The sequence below is a fragment of the Falco peregrinus genome, chromosome Z (assembly GCF_023634155.1).
Source record: "Falco peregrinus isolate bFalPer1 chromosome Z, bFalPer1.pri, whole genome shotgun sequence".
Classification (NCBI taxonomy): Eukaryota; Metazoa; Chordata; class Aves; order Falconiformes; family Falconidae; genus Falco; species Falco peregrinus.
In genome coordinates, this window is record NC_073739.1 from 54,439,270 (window position 1) to 54,450,894 (window position 11,625).

General features: G+C 39.3%; 1 protein-coding gene across 1 annotated transcript in view; it reads left to right on the forward strand.

The window, feature by feature from the left end:
• The window catches only part of GLDC (glycine decarboxylase), a 52,092-nt gene extending 41,458 nt beyond the window's left edge, over positions 1 to 10,634 (forward strand). Inside the window, exons 17-25 of the mRNA XM_055790453.1 lie at positions 703 to 828; positions 1,697 to 1,846; positions 2,300 to 2,412; positions 3,030 to 3,171; positions 4,822 to 4,933; positions 6,300 to 6,395; positions 7,535 to 7,707; positions 8,404 to 8,484; positions 10,000 to 10,634. Coding sequence (XP_055646428.1) covers positions 703 to 828; positions 1,697 to 1,846; positions 2,300 to 2,412; positions 3,030 to 3,171; positions 4,822 to 4,933; positions 6,300 to 6,395; positions 7,535 to 7,707; positions 8,404 to 8,484; positions 10,000 to 10,143 — 1,137 coding nt within the window. The 3' untranslated portion in view covers positions 10,144 to 10,634. The remainder of the gene's footprint in view (positions 1 to 702; positions 829 to 1,696; positions 1,847 to 2,299; positions 2,413 to 3,029; positions 3,172 to 4,821; positions 4,934 to 6,299; positions 6,396 to 7,534; positions 7,708 to 8,403; positions 8,485 to 9,999) is intronic.
• Positions 10,635 to 11,625: the final 991 nt, after the last annotated feature.

The window sequence follows — 11,625 nt, forward strand, 5'->3', positions numbered from 1 at the left end:
TCATTGAATAGATGCAGAGGATTTTTTTTTTTAGAAGAAATTTCTGTTGTCTTTAGAAGGAGTAGAGAGCCTAGCAAATGTCTGGAAATAACCTGAGCTTCATTTTCCTAAGTATCACTAACTAGAACCTACATTTAAGTAAGAAGTACCTCTTTCTTTTTAAATGAACTATATAGAGCATGTGAGTAGCTGCCTGAAACTTTTTAGCTATAGCCAAAATACTTCAGACTAATTTTTTTTTTTTTTTTTTGGTAATAGAACACAGAATTAAATGCTTTGGAGATCAGCTGAAGAGGTAGTGGAAAGTTGGAATTAGATAGTTTTTTATTTCTGGTCATTGTACATATGGAGACTGATTACTGTAAAAAAAAATTAAGTCTTTAAAAAAAGAGAGGGTGAGAGAAAAGGGTTTGAAAATTGAGTATCTGAGATAATGTTCTGGAAACTGCAACCCTAAATATGATTTACGCAGCAAATGAAGCTACTTTCTTAATGAGTATTTAGATGCTTATACTTGAATGGATTTTCTTCAAAGAAAATTGAATTGCAACCTTCAGTGCAAGTGGCAATTTGCCAGTAAGCATTCCTTCAGGATCCTTTTTTGGAAACTTCGATAATGCGTTGTAGCTGCCTGTAGAACATAATGTGTTAAGTGTTTTTAACTAGTTATACTTTGACCCCTGCTTCTTTTTCCCTTCTAAGGTTTGCCTGATTCCTAAATCTGCTCATGGTACAAATCCAGCAAGTGCACAAATGGCGGGGATGAAGATTCAGCCAATTGAAGTGGATAAAAATGGGAGCATTGATATCGCCCATTTAAAAGCAATGGTGAGTATTTAATTATCTTTTTCATAGCAGGAACACTCCTTCTCCTTTACAGGTAATAGTGCTGGCAGCTGAATCAGATTTTTCTTTGAGAGAAAGTAGGGCACTAATAGTGAATATATACTTGAAAAGAATAAGTAATTCTTTCCCTTTTTTGCTCACTCAGACACTAGCCATGTGACACTTGCGAGATTTCCTTTAATTTGTGGATCTTTGGTGCAGGAGTGGCTCAGAGAGTCTTTCTGCACAGTAGGCTCTTTCATAGTAGACTTTTTGGTCCATATCTAGTATTTGAAATGAATGACACATGCTCATGAGTGTGAAGCATTTCAAACTGCACTTTAGCCTTCACTTAGCAAAGTTCAGAGACCACCTCTGCTGGGGATGGAGTTGCTAGGCAACTTTTTTCACTTTTTTGGAGTAGATTGTCTGCAGGTGACACTTAGGAGGCCAAGGGATTAGAGGACACATTTCCAAAAATACATACTTGAGCAGGCTTTTATGATAGTCATAGAACTGTACTGCTGAAAGCAGCGGATGGTCATTAGATCCCGTTACCTTGAAGGCCAGATGTTTCACTAGGCTTGTCTCAAGGTACCAGAAATTACTATTATACATAAATCTTTCACTACCATGCCTTCTTCCCTGATTTAAAGTTCTGATTGTTGAGAAAACACTCTTTTTCCATGGGTATTGCTGCAGGAAAGAGCTCAGTATCTTTTGCTGACTGTAAATGACTCAAGACTACCTGCTGATGGACTTGCTTCTCACCTGTAAAACACTTGATGACCATATTTACATGGGGCTTTTTCAATTTTTCCTTAAGAAGCTTTAGGAGTCTCAACGGCCTCTTCTCTCTCCCTGCTACCAGGTGGACAAGCACAGAGAGAACTTGGCAGCCATCATGATCACATACCCTTCCACCAACGGTGTGTTTGAAGAGGAGATCGGAGATGTGTGTGACCTGATACACAAACATGGAGGCCAGGTTTACTTAGATGGAGCAAATATGAATGCCCAGGTACAAAATCTCCTAGGTAGATTTATTATACCTGGGAGTGTACATTTCCTTAGAATAGAAATAGCACAGCAGTACTCATTTCAGACCATAACACAGCTTCTTCACAAGATGGGAGAAGTGTCTGGGGGAGGAGATGGGGTTTCCAGGAACAGTAATAGAAGTTAGATGGTAAGAATAGTACTCTTTGATCTGATTGTGCCCTGAAAGGTGTTGTAAGATATATGAGTTGTTCATTGAAATTGGCTTAGTCTGCCCAATCTTTTGTCAAAGACATTCTTCACAGTCATGAATAAGAATTCCTAGAACAAAAAATTGTTTACATCAATTCTTGTTTATGGTGCATCACATTAAAGAAAAACAGAAAAACATATAACATGCTTTTCAATCTTGGTGAGGTAATAGGTCTTAAAATAGCATGTAAAGAGCATTTAAAACAGAGTATTCCCTTCACAGGTGGGTCTGTGTCGTCCTGGAGATTACGGCTCTGATGTCTCGCACTTAAACCTTCACAAAACCTTTTGCATTCCCCATGGAGGAGGAGGACCTGGAATGGGACCAATTGGAGTGTGAGTATCTCTTTATTAGGCTTTTCTTTAAAAAAAAAGTTCCTTAGTGATTCTTCGTTGGCAGTTCACTGAAGTACAGCACCATGAACAGGAGAGGTGTACTGTTATTTGTAAACTTTTGTCCTTCTCCAGGATAATCATGTGCTGAGCTCATGAATGCTGAGGTTCACCTGTGCTCCCAAACCCTAACTTTCATGTTGGCCCTTTAGTGTGCGTGGTAGACCTTGGTCAGCAGTCTGTTTTGTGAGTAAATGCAGAGATGATCTGTGGACTTCGATGGCTGATACTGCGTGTAGTCCAGAACACAGAAATGGTACATGAATTACATGAATCTATCCTACAGGGCAATCGTATTCCTTTAAAAGTAATCTTACTCTTTTAAAAAAAATAATTTTGATTTGCATAGCTGCATGAATATCTGTGATAGGTTGAAAACTTAGTGCCATCCTCATTGTCCATAGTTATGTTAATAAACTTTCTGTTGAAGAAGACATAGCCCAGAATTCCTGCAGGACCATGTTTGGAAGGAGTGTGAAGAGAATCTACTGCTGAAACTGTCCAGAAATGGTAACACAGGCACACACACTGAAGTTCTAAAATAAATGTTTTTGTTTTAGGAAGAAACATTTGGCTCCCTACTTGCCTACCCACCCTGTCATCAAAATACAGCCGGATAAGGATGCATGTCCTTTGGGTACTGTCAGTGCTGCACCTTGGGGTTCCAGTGCTATACTGCCAATTTCCTGGGTGTATATCAAGGTGTGTAGACTTTTATAAGAAGTATTAGCTGAGGGTCTGTTCCTGTTTCAGCAAGTCTGAGGACCACTTGAACTACACGAGCAGGTTTAAGATCAACACATCATAAGATGTTTGCACAGACTGAAATGCATATGACTACGCAACAGTCATAGGTTATTTTCATCTTTTGAAGCTCCTTGTTTTTTTCAGTAGGACAGTGGAGCAGCCTGTTCCCATCAATTGCAGTAGGAAAGGATGGCAGGACAATGGCTGCATCTGTGGAGCCTGCTTAATTCTTCTCTTGTCTTCTTTCTCTTGTGACAAGTGGACACAAGGCAGAAAGCTGCAATCAGGCTTGCCCCTCCACTGTATCTGACATTGAAGTATTCGTGTTTAAAAGCTGCTTAGTAATTACTGTTCTTCCAAGAATATTTTTGGGTTTATGCTGCAGCATTGTTATAGTTGACTTGTACATTAACATTTAACTTGCCAAAGTCTGTCTAATTGGAACTTCAATTTCAGGCAATTTTATTGAATTTGAAAAGTGAACTTAGTTTTGGCTTTGGATATGCAACTGCTTGATCATGTTCTATGTAATTTTTTAATTCCTTGCGATTTAGTGATAAGCCTTGCAAATACTTGCTTACATATCTGGAAGTAGTCAGGCAACAGAAATGAGTGTAGATTCAAATTCTGTTTGAGAAAAGGGTGGTCTGGGACTCCAAGCAACATTTAAAGCTTTCAGTGAGAGAGAAGAATTGGAATGGTGAACACAAGGGCAGTTTCATTCAGAGTACCCTGTAGCCAGTTTGATACTCTAACCCTGGAAACTTCCACTCTGAGGGAAACCAGCACTTGTGGATTTTGAAATAAGCAAATGTGAGTTGGTACAACTTCCGTGGTGGCTTTTCAGCTGTGGGTGAAAATCACTTGTGACTGTAAGCTGGTTCCTATTACAGAACATTTAAACTGTAGTAAATTTTTAAGGGGGGGTGTTTCTTCACAATGCAAAGTGCCATCTGTTTACACTGTCCCTTCTAAAGGGGCTACCTTGAATGCTGTTTTGGCTTTCTCCTTTGCCAGCTTAGCTTCTAAATGCAGTGTTAGGAAATTCAGTGACGGTTCAATTCCAGCACTGTCCTTTTACAGTGCTTTAATAGAGAAATAAGCACATCTGTGTTCATTTGGCTCTGTTCTTTGTTAATGCACAGTTTTGTCTGTGATAATGACACCAGCAAGCAAGAGTCTGAGTTGCTGAGATAATCTGTACAGATAGCACACACAGTTTTTTGGGCAGCTTTCTGGACGCTTTTTGTCTGGGATGGTGACAGGGAGCATGTGTAGTTCTTGTAAGTGTGCTTATGACATTCTTGAGCTCTGCTCGCTTTTTCCTATTCTGAGGAAAAGTTTGGGTTGTTCACTTGTTGACTTTAAGCAAAAACTCTTACACAGTAAGCAGTCTCATAAGCTATGTATAGCAAAGCTACTGTCAAGTAATAACCCCTGCTCTTCTGTGAGCATAGTGTGGAAAAGTGTAATAGCAGTGTGAGTGCCTTAAAACTACCCAGATGCATTAAGATGCTGTTGTCTATCATGCTTGCCAGTACAAGAACACATTTAGCTTGCTTGAGAGTGTTTTTAGATCTGTTTCTTATGTTATTCCTCTTTCAGACAATGGGAGCCAAGGGTCTGAAACATGCTTCTGAGATTGCTATACTAAATGCAAACTACATGGCAAAGAGGTTAGAGAAGCACTACAAAATCCTTTTCAGAGGAGCAAGAGGCAAGTATTGGAAAATTTGTTGTTTTGGATATATCAATGTCAACATATTTGGATATATCAATATCAACAAAAATATCAACAATTTGTTGACAATTGGACAAATAAAGACAACTTCTACAAAGCTACTATTTTTCCTAGTGTAGGTGTTGGCTTGCAATATGTTCTTTTTTAATGCTACATCACCAGCTGCATCTCAGACTTCTCTTCATGTTCTTCACAAGAAGAGCAATAACCTGCCACACTGCTTCTGTGGAGGTGTTGCAATGGAACTGAGATACTTGGGCGTAGAAGAAAAAATGCCTGTTTGTAATTAGATGAAATGATGACAAAAGATGGCGAAGTAAACCTTGGCATCAGATTGTTCTTCTTGAAGTCTAGTACCAGATCAATGAACAGCAGAAAAAGAAGCAACAAAGTTGAAACACCTCCAAAGGTCTCGTAACCAATAGCACAACAGTTTTAAGAATTGGTTTGGACCTGTACTTTCCCTTGCACACTTTCTCGGAAAACAAAACAAAAAACCAACCCAAATTTCTCTCATTTCCAGTCCTTATTCTCCTTTGTGGAACAGGGAAGAATCCCCTTGGCAATGCAGAGTACTTAAGCTACATTCTTGTTCCCTGCTATGGGTGTCCCATATTCAGCAGGACAGAAGTAGTGAATAACAGATGAAAGAATTATCTGTTACAGTAGAGTAACAATCAGAGAATGCTGTTTTGCTTCTGTAAACTGAATAGCTCCAAAGAACCTTTGAGTACAATATATATGCTCTTCAAAATATACGCCTTAAATTTAATGGACTACACCTTGGCTAAACCTGCAGGTTGCATATTAAGAGAATATATTATTTCCTCACAGAAGTGAATGGAAGTTGCAGATTTTGAAGGATTCAGCAATGAAATGGAACAAGGTTCTCCAGGATCAAGGATATAAATTTAGATAATTTGTTTGTCTTTAGCCTCTGTAAGACCAGATTTTAGCTTTACTCTGGCATAACGTGAAACTTATTATCTTGTACCTGGCTCATTCAAGATAGCCTAAGATGCAAATGGTGTTAGGGCACTGACAAATCCAATTATTTCCCCAAGTACTTGTGAATTATAGTAGCTACTTTGACTGCCCTTTCCTAGTTCTGATCTTGGAGATGAGGCCGCTTCTTAATGTGACATGGGACTCAGAGGGCCAGTCTTCAAATCCTGAGCTGTCGATCTCTCACCTGCTAATTTCTCAGGTTTGAGTTTTTGCCCAAATTAATATTTTTATTTGTCTTTTTGACATGTTCTCTGCAACCCCATCAGAATAGACTGCCTGGTAGATTGCATTATTCTCCTAGTAAGTAAACATGTGTACACTTTTTCATTTACAGGTTATGTAGCCCATGAATTCATTTTGGATACAAGACCTTTCAAAAAAACAGCAAACATTGAAGCTGTAGATCTTGCTAAGAGACTTCAGGACTATGGTAATTCAAATGTATTTTTTTAAAAAATAGCAACATAAATGAGAATTTCCTAAATCATTTCTAAAGGGAGCCAGAAACATTCTTGTCCTGTGCTTATGGATGGTGAATCTAGCACATCATTTCATTAAGGGCTTAGAGAGATATTTGCATAGAGCTGCAGTAGCTACTTACAAATCTGCTGCTACCTCCCCAGTTTTGTAAACTGCCTCTTACAATTTGCAATTACATGGGTCAACCATTGCAGCAAGTGGTTTGGAGCCAAGAGCTCAATAAGATTCCAAAAAAAGGAAAAAGAAAGTAATACTTTTGAAGTAGGATAATAGGATTTTAAACACTTCCATCCTGTTACAGTTTAGGCAGTTTTGTACACATGCTCTGAAGAATCTGTTCGTGGCTACTCTTCAGCTGCTGGATAAGATGTCCCATTGAACTGCTTGATCCTATGCAGCTGTGCTTCTAATGAACATACGTAAAAGCCATTTAAACCCTAACCAGTAATGCTCATCAGAGAAACAATTCAAAGCCCAGCTGTGATACAAAAACGAGCACCCTTCCTGCTCTTTGGCTGCTGTGGCCTTAAATAGCATGCACTACTGAACAGACTTTTCAGTAAGTGTGGAGGCGAGTTCCATGGGTTCCATCCTCTGCAGCCACAAAAGAAGTGTCATGAGGCTGTAACAGGCAGCAGTGCAGGAAGGGAGTCATGAGAGACCACCTTTTCTTTTTACATTGTTTACCAGTGCAGAAATCTACACTCATCTTCCTTTGCCATTCAGCCTGTCAAGAAAATAAAGTGACAGAAAACTTCTACTGAAGTCAGCAGCAGGAACAGAAATAAAGCAGGAAAGAAGCAATACGCTTTGGGCTGAAAAGTAATGAACCAAAGAGAGCAAGTTTTAGGAGCTTTTCCTTAAATAAGTGTGTAACTTTTATTGCAAATAATACAAAGGCATTACCCTTCAGTGTTAAAAACTAAGATACTTGGAAAGTCTGTCTTACCTCTGCAGTATAATGCCAACAGTACCAATGAGCCCAGTCCTGTAAAGATTGTAGAAAGGGCTGAATTTGTGAATCAATTGCTAGCTAATGCATGTATTAACTCATAACCTATTGTCAGTGATTGATTTTTTCTTTAACAGGTTTTCATGCTCCAACCATGTCCTGGCCAGTGGCAGGGACGCTTATGATTGAACCAACAGAGTCTGAAGATAAGGCAGAGCTGGACAGATTTTGTGATGCAATGATCAGTATTCGGCAGGAAATTGCTGACATAGAGGAGGGCAGGATGGACCCCCAAATTAACCCACTAAAGGTAAGATGCTGTGTAGAACAAGTTACCAGCACCAACTTAACCCTTGAGACTTACTTGAGACTATGTGAGCCTGCTTCCTGGCCTTTCAGTACACTCAAAAATAACTACGTGCAACAGTGAACACATGAACTTCTTGAAATTTGAGTTTTTTTAGAAACTTAAAAAACATAAAAATTTGAATTTTTACTTTTCAAGTCAGAAGCCTGGCCCCTTTGCTGACAGAGCAAAGAAAGTTATTTACACAAGCACATGAACTGTAATTTTCAAGGCCATCTCAAAGTCATGAAGGAGAGATGCTTATTTATCTGGTTTAAGAAGGGAAGTGGAATGACCTTAAAACGAACAGTAAAATAAAGTCTGAATTTATTATTTTAGCAACTGCAGCACAAAATTGCTATAGGCTCAAGTTCTGTTCAACTGTTGTAATGCTGTATTGACTTCAAATGCCTAGGGTATTCAGTGAAAAGCTGGAAGGATATTCAAACCTCGGGCAGTATCTTCAGGCAAACTGAAAAATATCCAGATACTGACTTGCTTCCTGTTTTAAATCTGCCTTTTTCCCCCCCAGATAATGGTATTTTCACTAGCGGCTCTAGACAGCGATTATTTATATGTAGTAATGTGAAGAGGGTCCACAGGGATACATTCAACTAAGTTCAGTAATTTCATGTCCTAAACAAGTCTTTTTGCTTCTAGATGTCACCACATACTCTGAACTGTGTCACTTCTTCCAAGTGGGATCGTCCTTATTCCAGAGAAGTGGCAGCATTTCCACTGGTGAGTAAATAATGGATCCCAGTGGTGTGGTAATACATAAATGTACTTTCTGCTCTGTGCTTTTTTGGTCAGTTGAAGGTGATGTAATCTGGTAAGAAAAAAAAACAACTTCAGAGCTGTAGAAGAATGGCTGCAGAAGCGTGGCCTTAGAATCTCTGAAGATCTGCACAATCCAGGCCTGGTATTAGAATAGGCCTGTAATCAGAACTGTACTGAAGTTGCTGTGCTGAAGTTAACAAGAAAGGTAGCCTTGAGCTATTCTTGAGTCCTGAGACCAAGTAATTACGTTGTGCCAACAGGCCGTGGCTGTAACAAGCTACAGCTGCTGGCAAAGCAGGTGCAGGGCCAAGAAAGATGGGGACCGGTCTGGCAGTAGAGGGAGTAACAAACTACAAGGCTGCAGCACAGCAACACAATTAGCTACATGGATAGAATGCTCATTTTAGTCATGATAATTAGGGGTGTGAGAACCGCGCGCGTTTAGAGACTACTAACCAATTATTATATTTCTGCTTTACGAATATGCATGTGTATCGGCTCTATGTAAGTAGTGTTAGAAACTAATAAAGTTGAGCAAGATGTGTAACTCATATTGAGCGTCTTCTTGACTGGCGAACCCTTCTTCCAACACAGAGCCATTTCTACTGTTGCTCAATTTTTATGTGTGTGAGCTCTACAGTAGTTCCATTAGTTTTGTTTTTCAAGACAAGGAAAAAAAATCTTAAAAGTGTATACACATGAAGTGCAAACTTGGATTTCTAAATCTCAGCACTTCAGTGTTGGATATACCTATTGGAAGCAGCCCATCCTGTTCTGACACACTGCACCAGCGGCTCCCAAAACAGTCCCACATCCTGACATTCAAAGCTCTCCTCCAAAGAACTCGGATAAGGGTTTGACAAGATGCATCGTCAGGATGGGGCAAGCCACACCTATGTAAGCCTGCTGCAAACAAAGGTCAGATTGGAGCTGGGTGCATCAGATTTCTTCAGAGCACTGCATAAAACTGCTTCCACAATCTTAACAGCTAAATATATGTGAAACTAACTTTGTTCACCTAAAACTGAACTGCATCCATTTTATTGCTATGTACTGTTTCAAAGAGGAAGAATTTAATGGCACCTGGGAAGTCTGCCACCTTGTTTTATATATTCTCTAACAACTGTATTGAACAGCACAGGTCTGGGTAGTCTCCTCCACTTTCCCTTGGTTCCTGTCTGTAAGCCAGTTATTCAAAGGGTCAGTTTTCTTTTATCCCATGACAACTGCTTCTTTGCAAGCATTTGTTAAGAGAACATGGTTACACTTTTTTGAAAATGTAAATACTCTTTTGCCAACTCTGTTATACATCCCTGTTAACTTTCAGGGACTGCAAATAGAATTGAAGTATGATTTCACTTCAAAAAATCCACTTCTGCAGCATTCATAATTTTTAAAACTTCTAAAGTCTATTGCTATTATGTAGATTTGCTTTGTACAAAAATCAAAATAGCTGTTTTTTTCTTTGGTACTTAGCCATTTGTGAAGCCTGAAAGCAAGTTTTGGCCCACAATTGCTCGCATCGATGACATATATGGAGATCAACATCTGGTTTGTACCTGCCCACCAATGGAAGCCTATGAATCTCCCTTTTCTGAACAGAAGAGAGCATCTTCGTAAGACTGCTTCCAGCTGCCTGGATTTCGGAGTCCATCAGGATGGCCTTTTCCTCCCAGACCTGATAGGGGATTTATATACTATGTATATTTTGGATAATCACTGTGTTTGTTAATTGAATCACTGCTCAGTTAAAATGTAAATACAGGCAGTATGTTAGGTGTAAACAAAACGTGATTGTTCTGCAGCAGTTGATGTTAAAGTTGCCTTGATTCAGCATTTTGTCTGTTTTGTGCTAGTTCTAAAAATTAACACCCAATTTGCAAAGTGGCATGGAAGATAAGATTAAAAAAAGTAGAAAAGATGCAGATGCATAAGGCAATAGTAATGAATATTAACTGCAGGAGTAATTGTTTATATTTTGTAAAAAAAAGATGTAATTGTTTAATTTTCTTCATGTATGCCCACTAGCATTGTTAGTGTTAATATTTCTTACTGTTTTTTTTTTTTACCTACCAGTGTTAGTACTCTAATAAAATTGGTCAGAATTCTAAGTGTTGTCATGTTCTGGATTTTAACACTTCAGCTAGATTTGTTGCACAGAGCAGTATGAAATTATGAAGCTTAAGTTCTGATTTGTCAGAACTGCCAGAGCAGTAACAAGGCAAATACGGGCAGAGATTAATAGTTAATTTTTTTAATGAGCTAGAATGATGTTTTGCTGAGCATTAACAAACATAACTTTTTCTCTGTAGCACATCAGTTTTTTCTTGTGGTTCCACCTAATTCTCTTGTTCCAGATAAGGCACAGAGGCACCTTTTCTAACGGGCTGCTTAGTACAAGTTAGAGCTTGTCTAACAAAGTATTCCCCTTCCACAGTTTCTCATTTCGGATACTGGCTTTGGTTTGTACAGTGCACACAGCTTGCCTTGCTTTGTCATGCAAGTCTACAGCTTGTGTAAAAACCGATTCACAGCTTTAGCCCTGGCCCTCCAAGAATACTAACAGCACCCCGAGACCAGAGCCCTACTGCTACACACAATGCCACATCCGATCACTCAGTCGCCAGCACGCAGACCTTGAACAGGAACCTCTTCTTACCTGTTCTGAGTCAAATTTATATAAACCCAGTCCTCTCACCAGTTACACTGGCAAACCATACGTGTTGCAACTGCATTTGAAAGGAAGCTGAGAGTGGGTCTGTGCAGATTAATTAGTGTTTGATGGAAGTGAGCGCCCCTGTAGAGACAAACTCAGTCAGGCACAAGAAGCAGGCTTTTGGTGAATGGGGAAGTAGGTACTGGGGCAACACCCAGCAGTGGGGGAAGGCTGCGCAGTTCTGGACTTTACAACCAGCAACCACTCGACCACTTTTTTAAGGTCTACATGCACACATGCCTGGGAGCTTTCTCTGAAGTAACACAGATGAGGTGCACTATTTTAAGTACTGTAATTTTGTGTCCTTTATAATGAAAGTTTTGGGACTGCAGCTTTTTCATTACCTACCTTACAACTTTAATGGAGGCTTTAATTACACAAAGAGA